The sequence below is a fragment of the Mytilus edulis genome, chromosome 8, assembly GCF_963676685.1.
Source record: "Mytilus edulis chromosome 8, xbMytEdul2.2, whole genome shotgun sequence".
Taxonomy (NCBI): domain Eukaryota; kingdom Metazoa; phylum Mollusca; class Bivalvia; order Mytilida; family Mytilidae; genus Mytilus; species Mytilus edulis.
In genome coordinates this window covers 2,768,162-2,796,010 of record NC_092351.1, presented here as the reverse complement: position 1 = coordinate 2,796,010, position 27,849 = coordinate 2,768,162, and the positions used below count along the sequence as shown (strand labels likewise).

At 31.5% G+C, this 27,849-nt stretch overlaps 2 protein-coding genes and 1 long non-coding RNA gene across 3 annotated transcripts; 2 read left to right on the top strand and 1 right to left on the bottom strand.

Moving 5' to 3' along the window:
* The first annotated feature begins 4,786 nt into the window (after positions 1-4,786).
* On the top strand, positions 4,787-11,661 carry LOC139484580 (uncharacterized). The gene is made up of 5 exons (XM_071268354.1): positions 4,787-4,896; positions 8,154-8,325; positions 9,215-9,357; positions 9,966-10,080; positions 11,455-11,661. The coding sequence occupies exons 1-5, from the start codon at positions 4,857-4,859 to the stop codon at positions 11,654-11,656; spliced, it is 672 nt and encodes a 223-aa protein (XP_071124455.1). The 5' UTR covers positions 4,787-4,856; the 3' UTR covers positions 11,657-11,661.
* A 1,307-nt stretch (positions 11,662-12,968) lies between these two features.
* LOC139484579 (uncharacterized) lies at positions 12,969-20,535 on the top strand. Its single transcript, XM_071268353.1, has 5 exons — positions 12,969-13,067; positions 16,718-16,895; positions 17,789-17,931; positions 19,282-19,396; positions 20,226-20,535. Exons 1-5 carry the CDS (start codon positions 12,980-12,982, stop codon positions 20,434-20,436), a joined length of 735 nt encoding a protein of 244 aa, XP_071124454.1. The 5' UTR covers positions 12,969-12,979; the 3' UTR covers positions 20,437-20,535.
* A 3,044-nt stretch (positions 20,536-23,579) lies between these two features.
* LOC139486864 (uncharacterized) lies at positions 23,580-27,531 on the bottom strand. Its single transcript, XR_011655658.1, has 4 exons — positions 27,435-27,531; positions 26,045-26,120; positions 24,311-24,414; positions 23,580-23,827 (listed from the first exon to the last, which is right to left on the bottom strand). It is a non-coding gene; the product is annotated as an uncharacterized lncRNA (long non-coding RNA).
* Positions 27,532-27,849: the final 318 nt, after the last annotated feature.

Below are 27,849 nucleotides of genomic sequence, written 5' to 3'. Positions count from 1 at the left end.
AAATTTAGATTTTTTATTATATTTAAAATCCCAATTATTTGTTTGTAAATTGCTGATTTTTTTTTAAAACACATTTATCTAAATATACAATGAGGAGATTGGCAACAAGACACACACATATGCTAACAAATATATTAATCTTATAGTTTTTAAATATACATACACGGTAATGCTATATATACTTTTTTCTAGAATGTAAGTTTAAGAATCTTTTTTAAGTGAAGGTGCTATCTTTAGTCAAATTCAATATTCAGAGAATCACGATTTATCAAAGCCGTACGAGCCGCGGTATAATTGTATTAACGTATATACCATGTACGGGAATATGTCAGTCCCCTTCTAGGATTGGCGTATTTGGAAAGTCAGATATGTGTAGCCAAGATTATTTGATACTTCCAGTTTTCATGTATAAACAACAAACCCACCTGCATACCAAATTATTCACTATTTATAAACAAAGCCGACTAAGTTAAAAATAATAAGCTCACATCAACTATTCGTCTCTCTATAAATTAAACACAAGATAAATAAGATAATTAAAATAGACACTTTAATACAGATTCAAATATCAAGATTAAATTAAGGGAAAAAAACTCACAATTAATTATAATATGAATAAATAATACAGGTTAATTCCTAAAAAATTATAAATTTAAAAGATATATTTGATATGTTTTTATATAAGGTAATCTGGCGATCAAAAAAGTCGTCCGTAGTAACATCTTTTAAATAGATAACGCATAAAATTCGGTTAAATATCCTTTTCAGCAAGACAAGCGTTGCTACCTCGCCAACCTGCTATACCTGCTATACAGAGCATAACTTAAACCATTGTTCTTACACGGAAAAATTTGTCTCCATACTACCATCTACTGTCATGATTGCAGAATTCTTTACACAATTCTGCAACAAAAAGAGGGTAAGCACAACAATTATAATAGATTTTTAATTTTCAGAATTAGATATTAACACGCTTGTTAGGTGTTATTTTCGACAGAGTTGATGAAATATTTTATGTCATGAAACAAGGAAAATGAGAATATCATCCAAAATCGAAAGAAACATAATTTAATTGTCTTAAGATCCGTATTTTTGTTATACATTTTACGCAGCTTTCAGTGTTGTCATAAATAAATTACATATTGATTTAAATTAAATAATAAAAAAATACGTATGTTATATTCATATTCACAACAATTACTTTATACGACTTTGATAATGCTGTGTAAACAACATCCTCTAAAAATTGTCGTTCATTTGTGTTGTAAATGTTATTTCAAACGTGCAGCGGGATGCTTTTTGGCAGCACATCCATGCGTAGTGTTTAATGTAAGAGTGTTCACGTTGTACAAAAATGCTGCTTTGTCTCTCCAGCAATGGGAAGAAAGAACACAATACAAATGTTGTCATTCTGTTCAATATCTATATAATCCGATTAGTCATGTATAATACTGGCTCATTTAGTAACAACACACGTGGAATTGTTTTTGCGGAAAAATTTAGAGAAGATCACTTTATTGTGTATGAATGTTTGCGGACACTAATCGTTAGTTTTAATGTAATAAATTGAGTTCACTTGTCGTTGTGTAGCAGACACAAGTGAACGGATATTTGCGACTGTAAAAACATCGATAGTGATCCCTATAATGTACTTATGCATAATAAACACAGCATTGAATTAGTACAAATCATTGAATCATTATTTCAGTGTTAAAACTTTTAAAATGAAAATTCCGTGAAATGATGTTATCTTCTTTTAAAATAAACAATGTGATGTCATAGATTAACTTTCGGCATCAAAAGAACACCTCTAGGCGTTTGATTGCTTCTTTAATGCTTCAGAATTTAATAAAATTTGATAAAAAGAATGTTTCACAAAGTAAGTTTACAAAATTTCGGCTCCATAAGTTTACGACCAGGAGATAGAGAATTATACGCTTATTGTCTTCCAATCAGAATCATTGATACACAATATTTGAATTTATAATATACTTTCATTAGTTATTCTTATATGACGACCTACTATCGTCAAATAGTATAAACGCAATATATCTACCTTTAGCTTAAACGCAGTAATACACAAAAACAGCTGTTCCACGTTACGACCAACTTATTTATACTACCAGATATTCTCATTTTTTTTACATCAAAACCCCCAGTTTACGAAGGCCAAGATTCAGATACGATATATGCATCTCTATTCTACATCAAAATAAACACAAACGTTCATTTCAATTGATTTTTATGGTAAAATTTCATAAAACGAAAATTCTGCGAAATGATGTTATATTTAACAATGCCACCAAAGTGCGAGGTTTGACATGCCACCAAACCAGGTTCAACCCACCATTTTTTTCTTTAAAAATGTCCTGTACCAAGTCAGGAAAATGGCCATTGTTATATCATAGTTCGTTTCTGTGCGTGTAACATTTTTACGTTGTGTTTCCGTTGTGTCGTTTGTTTTCTCCTATATTTGAGTGTGAATTTACATTACTATAAGAAGTGTCACGGTACTTGTCTATCCCTAATGCATGTATTTGGTTTTGATGTTATATTTGTTATTCTCATCGGATTTTGTCTAATGCTTAGTCCGGTGCTGTGTGTGTAACATTTTGTTGTGTCGTTGTTCTCCTCTAATATGTAATGCGTTTCCATCAGTTTTAGTTTGTTACCCCGATTTTGTTTTTTGTCCATAGATTTATGAGTTTTGAACAGCGGTATACTACTGTTGCCTTTATTCAATGTGTCTTGGCATGGCAACGAAACAAGGTGACGTCACAAGTATGTTTCCTTAAGCAAAAAAATCAAATGTAAATACCGGGCGTTTTAAAGCGTCTTGTAAGCCTCAGAACAAATAAAATTGCATAGGAAGAAAATATATAATTGAAAAATGCGATTAAAAAAAATATAACCATTGAATAATGCAATATTACTAATATTATCAAAATTGTGTAAAACGGAACATCCAGGGTAAACTAATTGAATACATAAATGCCCAACCCATGGTCAAATGAAACAAATCTACGACTGCCATGAATTATTTCTGAAATAATGATCAGTACTGCCTATTGAAGCGGACATAGGTAAGGTTAATTGCAATCATCGCTTTGTTATGCAGATATTACCTATGAAAGAGGACGAATATGAAAAAAAATCATTAAAAAAATATATATGCCAAGGTCACCATTTATTTGTTCATTTTACAAACTATGACATTTTAAACCAAGTAAATCACTATCATTTGAGAATGTGGACAGAGTGACGGTAGAAAGGGAGAAGGAGAAACAGATGGGGAAGGATAAAAAAGTGAGAAAATAGAAGGGTTGTAGAAAGGCTTTTAATGAATAAAATGAAGAATTTCCAAAACAAAACAAAATAAGATATATTTTCAAAACATAATCTAAGATTATTAAAAGGAACTGCAACATATAATCAAACTCTACCATTCAAATCAAAGATGTCTTGTCATACTATGAGTACGAGTGTAGTATTGTATATAAACTTAATCATCCACCAAATAAATAAAGTATATGTGGTACTACCGTGTGATTGGTAATGAGGCAATACCCTCAATTGACCAAAACAATGTAAATGTTAGAAACTATAGGTCACTAAACAATGAACAGCACCCATATCACATAGCAAAGTATAAAAGACTCTACATGACAAATTGTAGAAAAATGCAACTATTCATTTTTAAGTAGCATCATTCCAGCAGCACCAGCATATGCAATATAAATTTCCCTGTGGATACGATATTAGCTTGCATTTCTTATCATGACTTCTTTTGATGACGGGCTGCTGCTTAAAGGAAGCTATTGAACCAAGAGTTCCAAACTGTTTACTTAAAAGCTTCTATTCGAAAGCTGTGGGGGCGCAAACACGCGTTTGATGGCTGTTATGGAATATCCTATAAGCAGATTATAACGAATATGTTCAAATTGTCGAAAATAAAATCCCGCCCACTTTGTTTTTACGAATATGGCCTACCGAATAAGACTTTTCAACAGGTTAATACGAAGATTAGAAACATGACGAGTGCTACATGTTACGCATGATCTACCTACCCTTCCAGAACACCTGAGCTCAACCTAATGTTTGGTTGGGTTTCTGTTGCTCAATCTTTAGTTTTTTATGATGTGTTCAGCGTATAATTGTTTGTCTATCTGTCCTTTTCTTTTTTAGCAATGGCGTTGTCAGATTATGTTCGAGTTTGAATGTCTCTTTGCTATATTTTGCTTCTTTTTTATTCTTTAGAACTAAACAAAATGTTAAAAATTAGACAAGAAAAATAAATCCTTTGATAAGAGTTTTTTTTCCGAATACAGTATCATTTAAAAACACATTCAGAATATATAAAACACTGAGTTGAAAAAGAAAATGTTAAATTTGTGCTGTTCAAACTTGTTATAACAATGGATAAAACAAACCACAAGATGATTTAATGCAAACTTGTTTACTATTCAAATAATTGAGTCCACAAAAACTGATTCTGATAAAAAAAAAAGGCCCGAGTTCATTATCTTAATGTCAATAAAAGTGCTGACGTGAGATATCACACCAGTATATGAGTACTCTCAGATCTTTACTTAGTGTCTCAACATTGCGAAATATTTGTCATACAAAACGAAATCTTTCCAAATATATAGTGTGTTATCTTTAAACTTTTTAAGTAGGAATAAGGTTAATGATGAAGGTAAAACACTCCTGGTTTGTAATATTTTGACTAACGAGAAATTTGGAGATTATCTTAAGATTTATTATTATCAGTTTATATATCATTTATAAGTAGAGAATTCTTGTCTTTGTCATTTAAAAAGATATATCAGGTCATCAGATTTATTACCTACTTATTAATGATGGTATTCTTTTGGACAAATAGTGTTCTTTATGCAGGTAACATTTTTAAAAATTTATGGGACTAGTAATTAATTATTATTTTTATCAGTAAAAGTTTGAAATAGCATACATCTGTTTTTTTTACTCGACCAGTCTGAACCATATAATTTGTTCTGCACTTGTATTTGACATATACTCGACCAGTTCAAATTTATAAGTGTCTATACTATACTTGATGTAGTCATATCAATTTAGACCGAGTCTGACGCATGTTCGGTCCAGTCTGAACCATACATTTCAGTTTGAACTTGAACGGTACTTGACTAGTACAATATTATACGTATCTTAACTATATTTGACGTAGACATTAATTAGCGACCGAGTTTGACACATGCTCGGTCCAGTCTTAACCATATCCGACATAACATGAACCATACTCGACCAAGTATTTTACCAAACTAGATCTAGTGTTGTATCTATCTTTTGCATTTCATCAATTTTAGTTGGGTCAAACTAATGACACATCAAAGCAGCGTACAAATCAAAGAAAGATGACACTTTTTTTGTAAAACTAGAAATTTGATATAATATTAATCCTAGCCAACCTTAAAAAAGGATTTATGTTCAAAAGTTGCAGTATACATTAAGTTTGATTGCTTGAGTTAAAGATATAGCATATAAGAAACACTTTTAATACCTCGGGAATAGATTACCTTAGGTGAATTTGGCAAAACGTTTAGGAACTTTGGTCCTCAATGCTCTTCAACCTCGTACTTAATTTGGCCTGTTTACTTTTTTGGATTCGAGCGTCACTGATGAGTCTGTTGAAGACTAAACGCGCGTCTGGCGTAAATACAAAATTTAATCCTTTTGTCTATGATGAGTGTATTTACAACCACTTGGTCGATACCACTGCTGGTGGTGTTTTAATTCCCCGAGGGTATCATAATCCCAGTAGTCAGCACTTCTATGCTGAAATGAATCATCATTGATAAAATCATATTTATAAATTAACTAGTTACATAACTTTTAAATTCTTGAAATACTAAGGCTTTTCTACTTCAGTAATATATTACCTTAGGTGAATTTGGCAAAATCGTTAGGAATTAATGGTCCTCAATGCTTTTCAACTTCGTATTTTATTTTGCCTTTTTATTTTTTTTGGATCTAGCGTCACTGATGAGTCTTTTGTAAACGAAATGCGTGTCTGGCGTAAATACAAAGTTTATTCCTGGTATCTATGATGAGTTTATTTGACAAAGTTTAATGACCTTCAGTACATGTGTAATTTACATATAAAAGAAATCTGATTTTTCTTCCAAAAATAACTCTTTTTTTTGTCTAATGAACTGAAAAGTCTTTGTGATGTAAGTTGAACAGGATGTCGTTTTATTTTTAATGAATATTATATACAATTGATAAACCTTTGACCGATGTGATAATTTTTATGATGGTGCTCCAAGCAGGAGGTTTCATTTTGTAGTTTTCCTCTAATGATTCCTTGGATTTTTGTTTTATCCCTTTTTGATATATATATTTCTGATGCAAGGTGAAACAATTTCAGTAATTGTGTTTGCTGCCGTTACTTTTTTTTTATTGTGACCGTTGCCCTGTTAGTTTAAAAGAAAAATATCTAAACATTTAGAATTGAAAAAAGGAGGGAGAAGTTATTTCGTCAAGAATGGTTCAGACCGTTGCTCGAAAATGATTCCTACCGTTGATCGAGAATGATTCCGACTGAAAAAATAGGTCGAGAACTGGATGTGCAGAAGTCGAGGAAAGGTCGAGAATTGGTCAAGACTGTTTCAAACTAGTTGAGTATTAGTTCAGACAATTTTCAATATCGTTGATATTGGTTCAATACAAATCAATACAGTTTAGTATGGTTAAGATTTTGATTGAATAATATCGAGTAAAATTTAGCTTAATTCAGCCGAATTAAGACCTGTCGGGTTTAATATCAATAAAGTCGAGTACAGATATAGGCCATTTCAGACTTTTACTGCTTTCAATTCAAATCGGATGAATGTGTAAAAAAACAACAATACTGACAACGACAAAGTACCAGGTCACAATCAGAAAAGTTCTGACACTGGCCAGAGATGAGCTTCAGATTGCCTCAAAAATAAAGAATATTAGTTCGGCGATATGGATGATCTACTAATATAATTAACCTGCCTAACATACACAAAAAAGTAAAATCACAAAAATACTTCAAATAAAAATCCGCAACCAAATAAAAAAAACCCCATCAATCTAAGACTAAAATAGGCTCGAAGTTCCTGACTTGAGAGATGTACAAATGCGGCGGTCTGAAACGTGTTTTGTCAGATCCCACCCCACTAGCGAATGTGGAATTATACAAACACACAGTATCACACACTATTAAATCTCAGTCTAAAAGAAGTCCGAGTCTCTTGTTGGAATAGATAAACAAAGAAACGTAGCAAAATTTCAAACATTAACAAACAATAATGCATCTGATAAAGATATACCACACATTACTGAAATGCCAGCTCCAGACTTCAATCAAACACTTGGCTAGGTGTTGAAAAGAGAGGGGAGTATTCCGTAAGGAATGATCAATTGTGGAAAATACTGCAAACAAATCGCTATTGATGATTTGGGTTTTATTGATATAATTAGCTTTGCATAAATATGTTGTCCTACTTTGTGTCGAGAAGTTGTTTAGTTCAATATAAAGCAATCCCTGTTTGGGTTGCGCGCACAAAGTCAAAAATACCTCTTTTTTGGCAAACAGTTAAAAGTTGAGTTTTCCATATTGATGGACAAGTATTTCTACATTACATGAATGTTTTGATGTTGTCGTTATTATTGTCCTTTGTTATTCTACTGATGAAACGATTAGCTTCAGTTATCCTCGATACATGTTTATTTGAATGCCCTCTGCTTTTCATGCAAACATGAATATTGATTTCGTCTGAACTCATAGCATGGCCTTACCTCTGTTTAATATTATCAAAGAAGGAGAAAATATCGATTTTACTACTGCATGAAGTGAGATAAGATATTGAGTGAGCTTCTCTAATGGTTTTTAGGCGATATGTAGACAATCCCAATCATCTACAAAAATAAGTTTATTACTTTTATTTGTGACATTCCAAACGGAAGTTCAGAGGAAAGCAGGACTGTCTTCATAATCGAATTTTGACCAATAAAGGCATAAGTTTAACAGGTCGGGAAAAGGATAAAAGGAGTAAAAATTAATTGTTTGCTCTATCATCGTGGACTACTCAACTCTTGAATCCTAGTAGCTATGATGAGTGTTTTTCATTTATTTTTCATTTGATCAGGGAGCATATGTCTGATAGCATTCTCAGCGATAGCCAAATCACACTCACTGCCAACGACGACATCTCCCAGACCAGATCCACTGAACTATACTTGTACAGACTGTTGTGATCTTCTAACCTGCATGGGACTGGACAATATGATAACAGGTGACGTCTTCGAGTTTTTGTGCAGGTAAGATAAGGTTTTAACTTGAGATTCTTCTAAAAAATGAACAGTTATTGTTGATCTTTTATTACAAATTATCTACACATACAATAAAGAGATTGTCAACGAGACAACACATCAGAGTCAAATTCGAATTTTAAACAAATTAGTCATGATATTGACTTTATACATGTCTTTGACATAACGAGAGACAAAAAAAGACATTAAAAGATGATGCCAAACAAAACAGTGTTCGCCGATTTGACTAAAATTGTCATATTTGATTTACATCATACTAACACGTATATCCAAAGTAATTTAAGTCTTCAATATTCAGTTAACAGAGCATGTATTCGATAATATATATATATATATAGCAATTAAGTGTGTATTTTACTATAGACGCTATCTAATAAACTATCAAGATGACCTCCAAATACAACCGAAGATCACATAACGCGATATAAACATAAAAATAAATATAAGTATATTAAATTATTTGCAATTGGATCGCATAGGTCTGTTTGATTTCATGTTATAGGGTTAATAGATTAGTTAATCAATGTTTTATTTTGTGGATCCGATCAGTCAACTAAATGGTTCACATTTTTTTTCAATTTCAATGATGTCATTTTTTCTCTTTTATGACTGAACACTACTTATGCAAGCGTAATGAATCTATCGTTAATGGTTTAAATTGAAGGTGACATTCATACGAATTTAATTAGGTCAGATTATTCACTTGCAATTCAATAGTTCATCAGTGATATATATTTGCCTATTTTTCAAAATTCAACCCAATTAACTGCAAAAAACAAATATTTATTTCATTATTTCACTTTTGTTAATGATTAAACCAAACGAAATCATATTTTTTCATATCTTTTAGCTTGTGTCCCTTTAAATATTTTTTTAGCGAGACAAGTATTGCCATTTCGCCAACATGTTTTACGAAGCATAACTTGAACCATTGCACCAACATGAAAAGACTGGTCCCCTTGTTGCCATCTACTGATAAGATTGCAGAAGAATTTCCACAATTCTGCAAACAAAAGGAGGGTGAGCATCAATATTATAAGCATCCTTTATATCTTTATGTAAGTTTAAAATGTCTATCCAGCTGCAAGAATGTACGTGATACATGTGTGTTTTATCCGGTTGTCAGTTTTATAAACAGTATTTTAAGATGTTCGTTAGATTCTTTTGAATAGGCCTTACAAGAAGTTTTTTAAAAGTCACGGAACAAGGACAAACGAAAATGTAGCATACGAAGAAGTAAAAGAAAATAACAAGATACTTATTGTGGAAAACAGATAAAAGATTATATTCCGCAATAAAGATATATAAGTTGTTAAAATTTTATTCACATGTTAAAATGTAATCAATTGTCATACAATTGGGAGACTTAACTTGCTATAAACCAAGGGTTTTTCTAAAGTAATTCTTTTTTTCAAAATTCACGTTCCAAATCTTGAATTATATAAATGTTTTTCACTTATCTGAAAATGATCCTATTAATGGATAGCGTTTAGTTTTGTAAGTTTTAACTTTTTTTTATTTGCCTTGAGTTCGGTATTTTGTCATACCTCTTGTCATATCTATACTACTTTCGGCATATTTTAGTCAAATTATTTAATAATAATACTACGTAAGATTTATGATTACAGATATGAAAGCTATACAATCCTGTTTGACAAACAGTACCGTAGGAGTAGATGTACTTGACAGATGTACCACACCTTATATGAATGGGTTGAAGGATATCAACAGCACCGTCTGCGAGTAAGTATATAACAATGCACATATAAGGTAAAAGTCAGTCAGTCTTTGCCCACCATATTTAAAAAAAAATCAAATATCTTGAGAATATAATCAATATTTTTAGCTAATTCTGTTCCTTAACTCATGTTTTTTCGACTTATTGTACAAATTCAAAATTTTTTATTTATTTAATTTTACCCAAGTACATCCTTAATCCTTAATTTTATATAAATTTGATGTTACGAGAGATGACAGCTCTTTTTGCTCAATCAGAGAAAAAATTAAATAAAAAACAATACCTCAGGATTAGATTACCTTAGCTGTATTTGGCAAAACTTTTAGGAATTTTTGGCCCTCAATGCTCTTCAGATTCGTACTTTATTTGGCCTTTTAAACATTTTTGATTCGAGCGTCACTGATGAGTCTTTGTAGACGAAACGCGCGTCTGACGTATATATAAAATTTGATTCCATTAATCTATGATGAGTTAATTTGCAACCACTGGGTCGATGCCACTGATGGTGGAGATTTATTTCCCCGAAGGTGTCGCCAGCCCAGTTGTCAGCACTTCTGTGTTGACTTGAGTTATCATTGATATGTTAATAGTTATAATTAACTGTTAACAAAACTTTAAATTTTTGAAATACTAAGGCTTTTCTACCTCAGGATTAGATTACCTAAGTTAGCTGTATTAGGCAAAATTTAAAAAAAAATGTTCAGTCCTCAATGCTCTTCTTACTTTATTTGGCCTTTAAACATTTTTGATTCGAGCGTCACTGAGTCTTTTGCAGACGAAACGCGCGTCTGGCGTATATATAAAACTTGAATCCATGTATCTATGATGAGTTTATTTGTATTAAATGATGTAACGAACATGAATAGAGATTTAGTGCATATATATATTTAAATGACGCAAATTATCTATTCCATAGTGTTAAATTAAATGGCATCCATTATTATCTTTACTATCAATCTTTACAAGCTATTAGATTGTAGGTCAATTCCATTTGAGTGTGTACAAAATATTAAGATGTTACCCGGCTTGTTCAATGATAATGAGATAATGTGGTCAATTTTATCTGTGGTAAAAACAACGGATATAGTATTCGTTATCAGCTAAATCAACGATTTGAAAATGTACCAGACAACACTAGTTACGAACACTTAGTTTTATATCCCTATTAAATGTGTTGATACTGTCCCAGAGCTAATGCAGCACACGTTCAAGTGTATTTACAGTAACTAGTACATGATTCATGGATTATAAACTTAGAAAAGAGACAAACAAAACTGTTATAGAAAACCACACAATGAAATAGTTGTTGCATATCTAAACAGCGACAAACAAAATAAGTTATGTTTTCCGTAATGTTATCAATAAATTTCTACTTACAGGACAACGGACATAATGACTCAATGTGTACTAGCGGTGTTAAAGATAACGAACTGCAGTGATATGATTGGTAAAAACTATGAACAATCAATGAAATTACAGAAACAGTATAATCCATTGTGCGCCAATGCATCAGCTGAAATGTGTACAGTGTTGTATATTGTTATCGTCAGTTTAATGCTAATGTGGAATAAAATGCTTTGAAATTATGACAATAGATAATATTAGTTTGAAGTAAAGTAGATATCATTATGTAGTTCACTTGATCTATATTTCGTTAAAGTAAATAACAGGTAATCGTAAGTCTTATTTTGTAGGTTGTTAATTTTGATTATCTTGGTTTTTGTAAAAAAAAGGAGGCAAATCAACAGTATAACCAATAACATGAACAACTTTGATAATGCTGTGTATCGTCTGAATATTTTTCTATTTATTAGTGTTGCTGTTTTTCTATAAGCGTCTGTGTGATTTTGTTAGCAAACCCATTCTGAATGTTTTAATGTATGGATATTTGAAAAATGAAAAAAAAATAAAATAATTAAAACGATTTAAAATCTCACGGCTAAGGCCACCATTAATTTGTACAATTTACAAAAAATGACATTTTAATACGAATTTCCTTCTTTCACTTAAAAATGTAGACAGCGTGACACAAGCAACAGATAAATGAAAAACTGATCGGGAGGATACAGGGGTGGATGAATGGACTGAAAGGATGGGAGAACTGAGATGAGGAATTTGAAAACAAACAAAGATATATATCCGCGTGGTGATGATTATTTAAAAAAAAAATCTTTATCTAATAAACTCATCATTATAGATACCAGGATGTAAATTTTGTATTTGCGCCAGATGCGCGTCTCGTCTACAAAAGACTCATCAGTGACGATCTAATCCAAGAAGTCAAAAAGGCCAAATAGAGTACGAAGTTGAAGAGCATTGAGGGCCAAAATTCCTAAAAATTTGGCCAAGTACAGCTGAAGTAATCTATCCCTGAGGTAGAAAATCATTAGTTTATTTACGTTTTAATTTATTTATAAATATGACCATATCAATGATAATTCATGGCATTACAAAAGTCTGACACAATGTCAATAAAAGTGTTAACGTTAAATACCACACTAGTAAATTAAATGAATAACCTATAGAAATATTTATCCTTTAAATCTAAAAACTATACCAGTAAGTAGTGTGTTAACTTGAAACAAGTTATAATAATAGTTATATAATAATAGTATAACCTATTTGGTGTTATCAGGTTAAATGATAAATGCAAGATATCCAAGACTTGTGACATTTATACATACGAAAGTTGTTTTCCATTCTTTGGATTTGTCTGAGCTGTTGGTTGTCCAATTTGATAAGGGATTTTCCGTTTTGAATTTTTTTTTTCAATTCGCTATTTTATATTTATTCCTCTGCTTTGTTACTGATGAAGAATTCGGTTATGAACTGAAAGATTTATATCAGCAACCTTTAAACATAGGGTAAGATATTATAATAGTGATAACTTTTCTTTATCATTTGATGACGTTTATATTAGGTGATCAGAATTATTTTGACACCTACTTTATAATGATGGTATTCTCTTGGGCTAATAGTGTTTTTTATGCAGGTAATATTTTTCCCAATTTTGATAGTCGTCGTATTTTGTTTTTCAAATAATTTTACATCAATACAGAGTTCTTTATTCTACTTTTTAGTCTTAAAATTAATTAAAAACACTTGCAGGCATAACTTACATGCATACATATATTTGAGTCTCTCTTTTTTAAATTTTGAAAGTTTCATATGTTGCCTCTTCGAAGAATCTGATGCTATTGATAATGATATGAACTACATTGATTCTAATATAATTAGTGTTTTTGGATGACTCAAACGGGAAGAGTTCGTTTTGCTAAAAACTATGTTATATGATCTAACTTAAACTGATATCTGCTTGTATCTAACGCTTTGCTCAAACAAAGTTTAATATTCAGTCGATAACTAGCTAAGATTTAATTATGATCGGTTTCAAGACATTTACTAGCGCAGTTGATTTATGTGAAAGTAATTATATAATTTCCACTCTGAATTCCCTTAAATTTAATTATAGATGTTGCCTTTCTTAACCCAATTGACCGCTTTTAACATGTCTTTAAACACTATATAAATAAAACGAAAAAAGCCGGATAACAACAATTAAACAGAACCTGAGGTCACTGGAAATAGATATTTGCAGGTCAATATACGAAATGTTACGCTATGAATGCTTAGTTCTCTTTCCCAGGGTCTATTGAGTATATATGAATAAATTTTATTAGCTACTGCGCTGTGGAAAAACAATTTATAATGCATTATGATAGAACAACATGATATTTTCACATAGATCAAAGTAACTTAGGTAACCAAATATCAAATAAAGAAAGGAAAAACATAACAATGCCGAAAAGCGAGATACATAAGGGGGAAATCATATGAGAATAACAAACCATAAGCCACCTCTAAAACGTAATGACGAATAAATAAAAAAAAATGCAAAAATACAAAAAATGAAAAAGAAGAATGTGTCCGCATTACAAGTATGCTCCATGTTCCATCCGCACTTTCATTTTCTTTGTCCAGTGGACCATAAAAAAGGAGGAAGTCTCTAATTTGGCATTAAAATTAGAAAGATCATACTGTAGCGAACATGTATACTAAGTTTTAGGTTGATTGGACTTCAACTTCATCAAAAACTACCTCGCCTAAAACTTTAACCTGAAGTAAGCATTAGACAAAATCGGATGAGAATAACCAATATAACATCAAAACCAAATACATGAATTTGGGATAGAAAGGTACCGTGACACGTCTTATAGTAATGTGAATTCACACTCAAATATAGGAGAAAACAAACGACACAACGGAAACGCAACGTTAAATGTTACACACACAGAAACAAATTATGATATAACACTGGCCATTTTCCTGACTTGGTACAGGACATTTTAAAAGAAAAAATGATGGGTTGAACCTGGTTTTGTGGCATGCCAAACCTCGCACTTTGATGGCATTGTTAAATAAAACATTAAAATGACAACATAATAACATAATAACACAGGACTACAATACAAATAAATAGGAGAACGCATTAGGCAAAGAAACACATGAATAATAGATAACAAAAGGCATCAGGTTTAAAATTCATTACGTCAAAAACGCGCTTCGTCCAAACAAGACTTACCAGTCACGCCCAGATATAAAAGTTCAAAAGTCAAAAAAGGGGGTACAAAGTTGTACAGCTCTGATGATCAAAAGTTGAAAAAGGTTGTGCCAAATACGGCTAGGGCTTTCTGCTTGTGATAAGAACATCCGTATTATATAGAACAATTTATGCTATTGCAAACAGTAAATTTTATCAAATGAATATAAAAGATTTACATGATAAAACTGACGTCTTAAGGTAACAGGTACGTAAATGGCTTGTCCTGCGATTTTTAAAAGGAATTGTATGCACGTAGAACTTATTGAAAGATAATGAAAAATCGAAAAATTTAAGTTGGTCACCGATCTAATTTCCGAGTTCCAGGCATTTGAAAATGGTAATGAAACAACATAAAGTACATAGACATAACGTCAAATTTGAACCAAAAATAAGAAATTCCAAGCTTTATTTATTCTGCAGTTTAAACCAATCCTACGATTTTTCTATAAAAATGAAATGTTTTTAAGGTATTATTTTCCTTTCTTTTGATATATAATTTTCATGGGGTTAAAGCAAAAAAAATCCCTCTTATTCTATTTTTTTATAGCAGCATTTGCACATGTATAAATATATAAACAGTATCAACTGAAATCGAAATAACTGTAATTCCGAAATTTTGCGCAATTTGAAATGAATTGATTGATGCAGGCAGACATTTCTATATCTTCAGTATAATATATATATATACTTTGCTAATTATTTTATTTTTGAAGTGGCGGTAAAGCCGTAATTTTCAATCAGCGGATCTGTGTTTTTCCCTGCCGCTGGGAGCTTGTAATTCAAAATGTTTCATTCAATTCAAATTGACGGAAAAGCAACGCGTATTCATTTCTTTTAAATGTTCGTTCATTTTGAAAGACAGTTTATATTTATATGAGAAAATCATTTTTATGGTTATATATATAACAGTTATAACAGGAATATCAAATTAAAAAATATAAGAATTAACCTCTTTTTGTGTGTCGAGGATTGAATACGTCCTAGCCGTTTTCACTCACGTTGACAGTTGTTTTGGGAAAATTTATTTCTTTGAATGCAAATGACTGAATGCGGCAAGTCCGTGACAAAGTTTGCTATGGAATTTCAATAAATAAAATGACAATATATAGTGTAAGCTTTAATTTGTTATTGTGGGAGTTTACGTGTGTAATGCATGTACGTGTTTATGATATTCTTATCAATATATACTACATTTCGTTTTCACGTCACGTATCAACATTCCCGATTTTTTAAGTCTCTGATCTTTGCCGATTACCGGAGTATAGTAAGTGCATGTAAGGACAGTTACCCTAAGGTATTTATAACAAATTAGTTCCGAGATCCATTCTTTGTACTTTATACAGTTTTGTAGAAACATAATTTTTATGCAAGCTTTAAGTTGGTCAGCTAGTATTAGTAAAGGACAGTAAACCCAATTCAGTCGCTCTTCGGCCATCACGACATGCCAAGTTTCTTTCATTTTCATGGGAGGAAAGCACTGTTTAAATTTTACAAGATATTTCATTTTACATTTTTCAATTTAGCTATATTTTGATGAGATACATTTAGTACTCTTCCAACAAATTGACCATTATTCAGACGAAGCGGAATATATTCCGACATCTTGAAAATATTTGTTCTGGTGTACGGGAGATAACTCCCATAGCAACAAACGCCGATTTTCCCGTTTTCCGCTAGAGGCGTTCATTTACGTACCTCTCACCTTAACTAATTACAGAAAACAAAACCCGAATACATAATACATTGAAGACCAACACAGAAAATAGACACACCCGACTCAGTGACAAACCAGGCCTGAACGCAAAAAGTCATAACAATGACGTCACATACGAAGTGGTGAAAAGGCACATACGAATGGCATGATAAACTGATAAACTATTGTTTTAATTGTACCTGTGTTTTTGCCGCCTGTAATACCGATGACATAAAGTAAAATATTTGCATTGAACTGATTGTTATTGACCTTTGCTATTCTACTGATCGATAATGAAATCTTGGAGATTATACAAATTCAAGTAATTTTCTTTTCTTTTACTCAGGGAGAATATGTTTCATAGCATTCTCAATCGTAGATATGACCAACTCATTGCCTACGACGTCATCTCCAAGACCAGATCCATTGACCTGTACAGACTGCTGTGATTTACAGTTATGTATGGGACTCGACAGTGGGCCACTGAGTACCAGTACTGGGGACTTTACCGATAAGTTGTGCAGGTAATAGCAGTATCTCGTTGACAAAAAACATTTTTAATTCAGATTCACCAAAACTATATAAACATATAATTATTTAATTAATCACTTGCAAATTTACATTAATACAAAATTAGTTGCCAACTTTATCCAAAAATTATTGAACGTGATTGAACATACCAAATGTCTTAAAGCGAACGTGCTGCAACCTAACAATTTGACGCCAGAAACTCGTCTTACTGTCCAATTCCGACAACGATAAAGGTAGACGGGATTTGTTGATGCGACCATCAATAATCAGATCAACATGTAGTGACAATGCCACGTCAATGGAATCTTATTACACGACGTTACTTGCGAGACACATTTACAGCCGCAACGTCAACTGCTAATCAAATTACAGAATGTCATTGCGCACAGATTCATGCCATAAATGTTTCCTATAAACTGAACTGCCAAAAAATTAACTGCAGAAAAAATATTAAAAACCTTAAAGTTTCAACCGCATAATTGTGAAAACCCATTGTTATGGGTGGAACACAGGCAAAATCAGAAGGTATAGAAAAGAACCAAAAACATGCCGCGACTAGAATTGGTTGACCTTTTTGACAATCATTTTGGTGTTGGTTACAGGCAGTCATTGTTTTTGTTGGTGACACATTTATTGGTAAGGGGGATAATAGGGGATCAATGTATACCACATGATTTGAAAATTAAAAATGACGTAATCAATTCAACCTTGAACTGCCAATATCTTAAATCAATGAAGTATCGACAGAAGTTTCTGTTCACATGTGTGTTTTAATAAAAATTGCATATTTAAAAGTGGGAATTCAAAATATAAATATAGTGTTGCATTTCTAAAGTCGGTCAGTAAAATTAGATCAAAGTTTAAAAACTTTAACTTTTTCTTTCAGCAAGACAAACATTGCCATTATGCCAACTTGTTTTACAAAGCACAACTTAAAAAACTGTTCCTACATGAAAAAACTTGTCTCCGTAATACCCTCTTCTGATAAGATGGCGGAAGGCTTTGTAGAACTCTGCAAACAAAAAGAAGGTGAGAATGTATTTAGCAATGATCAGCATTCTATTTATTTTAAGGTTTGTTCAAAATCCTGAATATATGTTCAACTGCAAGAATGCAGGTGATACATGTTTGTTTTAGAAGAGAGGCAATGATACCACAAGGATATTCAAACTCATAAATTGAAATAAACTGAAAATGCAATGGCTAAAAAGGAAGAGACTAGCAGACAGACAACAATACACAAAACATAACACAGAGCACCAAATCTGAGCAAAGAAGAACCCTACCAAAAACTGGTGTGATCTCAGGTGCTCAAGACGGGTACATTATGAGTGTGCATGTGTATAGAGTATAAAAATGGGCTGACACATTTATATTTTACCGATTTGACTCAAATTCTTACATTTCATTTATAACATACTAAAACGTATATCCAAATTATAACAATTCTAAAATAAACAATTTACGTGACATGAAGTCGATAATATGTATCATAGCGTCGTGTGTATTCTAGACGCCATCTAATAAATCATTGAGATGACCTTCGAAGATTGTGGACGGTCATATCAGCTTTATAAACATGAATATTGATAACAATGATTTTTTGTAGATCAAATCAGTCAATCGACTAATTTACCATCGTTTCACTTCTACGTGAACATTCTGTTTCCTTTTTATACCTCAACACCCATAGTGCATACGTTATTCATCTATAACTAAGAGTTAAATGAAAGGATACATAAAAACGGATTCAATGAAATCGAATTATTCACTTGCAAGTAGAAAATTCAACAGCGAAATTTCTAAGCGGATTTTGACACAATTGAACCATAAATGATTAAAATAAATATACTTTATTTTTTTTTGTTTATCTCGTTTACCATGCTTGTTAGTTTATGTTATAATATAAATTATAACATATTATATCACCAATAATATATAGCAATACCGCATCATTGAAAATAGGTAGGGGTAAGAATTGATGTATATTTCAAACAAATGCACTTGACATGCACATTCGACTCCGATCTAAATTAAATAGGATTGTCAATTAAAACACAAATTCATCAATCATTCAATGGTTCACCATTCAAAATGAGATATCTTATAAGGTTCACATTATTAAATTTATCGTCTCTTTTTTCACGTTTAGAAGCAACTTTATACTCATTAAACAAATCAATCTAATACCTTGACTATCATTAAGGTTCATCCTTCATTTTCTTTATAAGAAATTGCCTATCAGGAATAGGACAGTTGTTTTCCATTCGTTTGATGTATTTGATTTTGACATTTGATAACGGACTTTCCTTTCTGAACTTTTCTTGGAGTTCGGTATTTTTGTTAATTTACTTTTTATGTATAGATTTATGATTACAGGGATGAAAGCTGTATCTTCTTGTTTGACAAACAGTAGTATAGGATCAGAAGATCTTAACAGATGTCAGATTCCTTACATGAATGCTATGAGAGATACAAACAGTAACGTATGCGAGTAAGTACATTATACCCTAAGCATAGCAGGTATAACTACAAATTATCATTATTTGTTTTTAATTTTGTCAAAAGTTTCAAATTAAAGAAACAGATATGTATTTATCTTTTATTTTTTGGATGAAGGACATTTATATTAAGAGCTGTGGTTCCGCCGCTAAGGCAACACATAAAACTCATAAACAACCAAAGTAGTATTTACCAGTTTTGTTTTTGTGTTATCACAGAAGCTAAAACGAATTCATAATCTACATAAAAAAAAAACGTAAGCGTTCCGCAGACCCAGTGTGTCGCCTACTTTTGCTGTTAATCACAAGCTCAACAAAAATGAGGAAAAAAATCAAAATAATTTATCCTTTTGATACTATCTGTTGATTGTAAGACGCTTCTGTACAAGTTTGGTAAAAATCCAGAATAGTTTATAAATCAATATAAATGTGTAAATTTACACAAAATTAGAATTTATTTTTACAAAGTTTACTTCTGGATACTATCTTATGATCATAAAGCTTTTGTTCATATTTAGTAGAAATTCAGTATAGTTTAAGAAAGTTATTAAAATTTCAAAAACTTTAATCACATAGTGAATATTTGTGGCCGCCGCCGCCGCTGACGACGACGACGACGCCGACGCCGACGCCGACGGTATGTAGGATTGCTATGTATCGCATTTACGGCTAACGTCGAAGGCTCGACAAACATGAAATAAAAAAAAAAGATGAGCAAACAAAAACGTTATGTAAGCTCAACACAGAAAAATTTGTTATCAATCTATAAAGCGACAATTAAGTGTCCGTTTTTGTAATTTTTCATTAATTTTCTGGTTACAGGACAATTAGTACAATGTCTCAATGTGTACTATCGCTGTTAAAGACTACAAACTGCAGTCACAACATTGGTATAAACTATGAACAATCAATGGAATTACAAAAGGAGAAATATTCGTTTTGTGCCAATGCATCAGCTCAAATGTATAATGTCTTGTATATTGTAATCATCAGTGTGATGCTCATATGGAATACAATAGCTTTGAACATATGACATTAAATAACATTAGTGTGATGCAAAGCGGACTTCTCGATGTGATTTATTTGTTATATATTTCAATAACGTCAAAAAATAAATACATTTGGTGCTAAATCTTATGTTGTAAATAAATTTTTCATTTTAAACATTTTGGTTTTTAAAAAATACCAAAAAAACCCCAAAAAACAACAATTACTTGAAACGACTTTGATAAGGTTGTGTGAATATCCTCCAATAATTGTAGTTTATTTGTATTTTGTATTGGTTGTGATGTTTTAAGCTCGCATTCGTATGCTTTTTTTCTAAATGTTTTTATGTACGAGTTTTCGAGTTGCTAAGCAAATGTTTTTTGTTTTTGTATCTCTCCATCAATGGAAGAGACGAACGCTGTACACATGTTATCATTGTGATCAAGATTAAGATCAATCCTATTACTTATATATAATACTTGGTCGTGTAGTAACTACACACCATGCTAGCTTGTTAATATTATTTACTTAATGATTTTACACAGTAATATATGACAACAGTCTTCACAGAGGCTTCATATTTCCATATGCTTCAAACACAAGCACTGGCAAACCGAATACACGAAGGCAACGTGCTAGATTTGGATATCCCTGATGTTTGCCTATGATTAAATTTAATGTTCTTATGCATAAAATGAGATGATATCGTGCGTTAGCGTCAATGATACAACAATAGCCCATTGTTTACACAATATCTCTAACTTATGATTTATATGTCTATAACACTTGGGAATACATAAATAGAAATAATCAAAGATCTGGAATCAACTCATCCATGCAGCTTTGATATTTCAATTTAAATAAAAATAGATAAATTGGAATGATGTTGTTTGATCAAATTATACTAGATTTCTTTTTTCAAAGTCTGGGATCCAAACAATTTCTACTGTCAGTTCGATATAATTTAACAAATGAGGTCGTTTCAAATCAGTGCATACCCAGCATTGTCAACACTAGTCCATTCGCATTTCTGTCACTACAGACGGTGCTTTCAGAGAAATTCTCCTTTTTTGGTTGATAATTGGATATGTACTTTGCCTTCGGTATAACTCACAGAAATAACATTAAAACATGTGAAAAAAAGGACACCTTTAACATCAAACAAAGTATCGATAGTTGTACGAATTTTAGGTTAATTGTCCCAACAGGGCAATAGTTGCATCTCGGGGACGATAAACTTACTATTCAACTCATACTTAGTCAATACGTATAAAACATATCTGAAGTAATTAGTAAATTATGAATTGTTCTGGTAATTATATTGAGGCAGGAAACGTATGTGACAATTGATATTTTTGCTTGTTATTTGTATAATATAACGAATCTTCAAATATTCAATATAATAGATACCAGAGGGTCAGTCAAACTCATATTTAGAAAAAAAAACTGACAACGCCATGGCTAAAACGGTAAGGTAATTTGGTATGATTGTCAATGAGACTACTATCAACCAAACATCAATGAAGTGTATGTAAGCAATTATAGGCAAGCGTACGGCAAAAAACCCATACCGTAAAGTCAGCTTGGAAAGACCCCGACATGAAAAAGTGTCAAACATTTCAATTGCGAAAACGTTCAGGCTAATTTATAACGAAACAAGTGGCACGAACCAACGACAACCAAGTCTGTACATAAACATAATTGGTGTGGTTGTCAAACAAATGTTGACAATTTGGTCAGAAGAATAAACAGCTGTTGGTGCGACCTTGTTTATTGTATACAATTTAATGAGAGAATACATAGGCGTTAGGATGATTAAGCTAAATAAAAAGATAGCGTTTTATCAACAATAAAAGTGTTGACGTAAGATATCACACTAACACATGATTTACATTTCGAAATGAATCTTGTACGTAGGCGAAATATTTACCAATACATACTTTTGTAGTAAAATTTAAATATGCATTATTTCGAAATATTAGTTATATGATAAATGTAAGATACATCAGATTTCTGATAATGTGATTAATAAGGTATTCATATATGAGATAAAAAATAAAAACAGTACCCAATATAAATAGGGGCATTAGAAACTATAGTGTATCTTCTGCGGTCAGTGAAGAAGTTTTGATCACGTGATCAGATTTGTTTCACCTACGTATTAAAGATAGTATTCTGTTGGACAAATAGCGTTCTTTATGCAGGTAATATTTGTATAAACTTACTGTTCCTAGTTATTAAACCATGGGAGCAAAACAATTATGAATTGAAAAGATAAAACTGATAAAAAAAAAGTTTGTTCATACATTTCGAAAACAAAATATGTTGAAACAAATAATACCACTAATAATAAAAATATTTGCAAAAAGTTAAATAACGCAAAAAAACGAGGAAAATTCAAAACGGAAAGTCTCTAATCAAACAGTAGTGACTCTGCAGCTTTTGCTAATCTAACAGAAAATGATTATTTGTGTACACCAATTTGAAGCATACTTATTGCCTGGTAAAAAAATGACATTATTTTTTTGTCATCGGTACGGCAGATTTTTTTTAAGGGCATTATCTCCCCCTTTGGCGCGTTTTCTTCCCTGGAGGAATCTGCTCTTTTCGGTCATATGGCAATAAGACTAAATAATTGGCATATTGCCCTTTTGATATACCTAGTAAGTAATTTCTATTACATATAAGTAATCACTGTTGAATAATTGTTAGATTATTTCAGGACAGTAAAGAACATGAACAAGTTTGTGGCAGTAGCCCAACATCATATATCAGCAAAACATGAAGTTCAGAAAATAACAATATTTCATACCAAGGAAACTTCTGATCAATGCATATCACTTTAAATGCAATGACTCTTTAAAAGAATACTTTTTAATAAAAACATACAAGAAATTAAAGAAAAATGACTTACATAATGTAATATCACTCAGTTACCATCGAAACCAATATAATAAAAAAGAGAGAAGAAGTCAATATGAAGTGGGATGAAAGACATAACGATACAAGATATTTCAAAACATATAAAATCAGTTGTCATATTGGCAATTATACCACATCTCCTTCTTTGTATACTGACATATTCATCTTAAATATGGAATAAATAAATCATTCATAAACAAGTTCTGAAGCTATAATTCTGAAACCGTGCAAGTTGCACCAATGCCTCAAAGAGTTGCAAACTTTCAATTTAATTTATATTGAAAAACCACAAATTTCATTTTTGCATGAAGTTTGAGTAGACCTCCAAATAGCTATTGGGATTGTGCTGCTGGCTTGCTGTCTCATTGAAGTTTATCCATATGCTCATATTTGTAATACATAATGAAGAAAAAAATAGATTTATTTCAATTTCAAGCGAAATGTTTATTAAAATGATGACTCTGAGGCCCATTCTTTTTTCACTGCTGTTTCTTCTACTTCTACATCGGCATGATCTGAAAAAACACACAATACCAAAAAATAAAATTGTTGAAATTAGTGTGTGCTGTTGGGTGGTTTCCATATTTAAATATCTAAAGTTTACTGGAAGTTTAGAATCAAGACAACAAATATCAAATGGATTAAAAAAAAAAATGTTATGAGTAGTTGCTAGCTGTTCTCATAGATTTTATGTGTTTTCAACTGTGACTCTTCCATAATTGCTATCTTGCAATTTGTCCAGTCTGTTTTGTAAAACCTGAATTATTGATCAGTTTTTTTCCAGTCAAATGAACTAGTAAATACTTTCAGCTTAACTCTACAACATACATGAATACATCTACTTAGTAATTGTTAAGGCCATTTAAAGCATTTTTTTTAAATATTACTATCAAATTGTTTTTAATTTTGATTATATGATCATGTTGTTTGGTTACTGTCTCGACAACATATGACTAATTTCAATTTTTTCTTGATGACATATTTGAATAACCACCTACCTGATACATTTCCCAACTTAATGAAGATCTCCAAGTTAGACATTGGCATATCTATCATATCAGTAGAGCCTAGTCAACTAGGTAAGGATAATTCTCCATTTCTACTTCAAAAATAAAAAATAAATACTCAATTGAAATAATTCATATGTATCAAATGACTTTCAAAAATGTATATGAGGTTTTTTTATGTGCATGATTGTGTGTGTTCTCATATACAGGTCACAAACATAACCATATAAAAATAGAAGAAAAATAACCAATGATGGGTTAAATGATATAATACACCGGTAATTAAGCAATACAAATCTAACAAGAATGTGTCAATAAGTACATGGATGTCTCACTCACACTATCATTTTCTACATGTATGTTCAGTGACTGTGGACCGTAAAATTTGGGTCAAACACCTAATTTCGCATTAAAATTAGAAAGGTCATATCATAGGGAACATTTGAACTATATATATTTCAAATTGATTGGACCTCAATTTCATCAAAAACTACCTTGACCAAAAACTTAAACATGAAAAGGGACAGACGGACAATCTTACAAGTGGATGATCAGATAAGAAAACATAATACCCCTCTACTATCGTGAGTGGGGCATATAATTTTTTTTTCTTAGTCAAAAATATTGTACGTGCAAAGCACAAACATTATTCTCTATAACACTACTTTATTGTAATTGAAATGGGGGAAAAAAGAAAAAATCTGAGCATTGAGAATATCTTTTTTTCAAATTGGGGATCAGTATACATTGTAAACATAACACCCCGCTTTCTTCAATTAAGTCAATTGTTCAAATTAATTCAAAGTTGATTTAGAAAAATATATTGAAGGCGATTTCAGAGGTTTTTCTATACATTTATTTTGTACTAGGCTATTCTTGTAAATGAACATGGTTTAATTAACTAGAGAATTTGTTTTTAGGCCGCAAATACCTTGCCTGTAACAATATGCACCAGAGGCAGTCAACTTCCAATTTATACAGACGCAGGATTAATTTCATTAAGGCCCTTATGTAATTATAAGCATTGTGTATAAATTTCATAACATTTAGTTGAAGCAAACAAGAGGAAGAGAATTAAACCAACAGATTAAGTAATTGCTTCATTTAAAAAGGAACATAAGTCATGAATGGTAAAAGTGACGCCACCCAATTTTAAACATGATCTGGTTTTTGTGGTAATAAGCATTGTATATCTATTCGTTTTATAACATTTGTTTACGGCAAACTAAAGTAAGAAAACGGAAACTCAGCATTTTTTTTATTTAACTTGTGCTATAGATAAAGACTGTATGTTTTTCTATGACACATTGTTGTGTAACTGTTTTATTGCAATTGGTTTCAGTAGCCAAATGGTCTTCAGTAAATAACTTCTCTATCACTATCTGTCAACACAAAGGTTGTGAATTTCAAAGCCTTTTAGTTTGACTATAATCTTAATTGACTTAGTTAGCCTAGCCTGTCAGTTTTACTATCTTGGATATTGGTTCTCTTCAAGCATTATTTTCTCACTCAACCAATAAAAACCAACTACTACAAAATATAGAAATATTGCTGAAAGTGGCATTAAACACCAATTAACCATTGACACAAATCACACATGTGACAGAATAATTAAAAATTTGACACCTTCTTGTGTTTTTTGCACTCGGGGACTTGCTTTTAATAAAATATATATTTGATACATGTATTGACAAAAATATTTATATAAAGCATAGTATTACTTACATATAATTAAAAAATCAAATAGCATCATCATATTTTCTTAATTCTTGTGCGTTTTGTACAGCGGCTGGTATTAAATCTAAACAGAAATTATAATAATTTTATCTCAAGATTAGATTGATACTCATATGTAATAAAAAATTTAAAATCTAAAAGCCCACATTTTCTTGTTATAACATATTAAAACTTGGCCTTTGTTTTTCACTTGCTAAGAGCTACATATATTTGTTGGGTTGCTGTTCATGTCTAATAATCATACTACCATTATCTACTGGCTTATTGGCAAATCATTAGTGTATCATTATACATTAAATGAAGTATTTTTTTCTGTAGCAGTATCCTTGTTTATTTGGTCATTTTTTGAATTTAGTTGTTTTTGAAGTCTCTTTTTAAAAGTGCACATGTTTTTAAAATATATTCTTTAATCTTAGCAATTCATCTAATATCTATAAGGATAAACAAATACTTGTTTATTTTATCAGAAAGGAGAACACTTCATGAAAACGAATTTATTAAACAAATACAGCTGTTTTAAATCTGAGTCGATGATGTTTTCTTGAAGCAAAAAAAAAAAAAACGCCTTCAAAATATTTTTTTTATATTTATTTTTTGTTGGTAGTTTTTTCTGTATTATCAGTGGTGCATCCAGGGGTTGGAACCCCCGTTTTTGACGATCAATGCATTTGAATGGGAGCATATAGTTTGAACACCCCCCCCCCCCCCTTTAAAATGTCTGGATCCGCCCCTGAATATAGCAAAAAATTGAAGGTGGCATATTTAACTGCAGTGTGTTGTAGTGTGAGGTCCAACATTCACTGCCTCAACTCTTTGGTGATTCTCATTAAAATAACACACATCCCCGATAGACTCGTAAAGTGAAAGTTAAATAAGAAATAGACTATAGTTTCTCGGGATATAAATAGACAGACCCTAAATAGACAGTCTGACAAACAACTCGGCCGTCTCCGTTTCAATCAGATATTACATAGAGTATGCTGTTTTAATTTGGCCTAGATATTTCTATATTACTTTTTACAATCCAAGTAATAAATATCAAACATTCACGGCTTCTTTGGTTCCGGGCTGCCATACTTTTTGCGATGATTGTTTACATTTTGGCCAACACAAATGGCTTTCATTTTCACGGAATTACACAAATCGTCAAATGAGGAAACGTTACAAAGCACAACGTGACGTTGTAGACTAATTCCGTAAAACGCATCAGCATATATAGTTTGCCTGGTTCGCGCTTTGCACTTGAAAGCCAGATCAAGCTAAAAATTTGGGATCATTTCAACAAAGTTCTCAAGTATGTTCTCTGAAAAGCTCCAATTTATTTACGTACGTTTTCAAGAGAAAGATAACATTTTACATTTTAAACGTACAGGCCTACCGAACGATAGGAGCATCAGACAGTACAATCTCGGAAACTTTTCCATCACAATGAGTCATCTGCTATAAATATCCGTTGTTTATAGATGGCGCGCCAGCTTAACAAAATAAAGTCTGTTCCGATAAAATAAACGAAAAGTGTAACGTCGTCTAAAAATTAACGTTTTGTTTGACAGGACGCAAATTTCATTCACTGTATATCAATAAATATAAAACCATGTAAAAATTCTTTAAATATTCATTTACTTTTGCATCTAATTTTTTTCTAACTCAACCCAGTAATTCTATTTGCAATTACGATAACAAGTGGCAATACAAAACTAAATATTGTATGACGGCAGATCGTAAAATTACGACGTTACTTTAGCGGACAGAGTGCCTACAAATAGCAATAACAAATGTCATATTTCTGACTT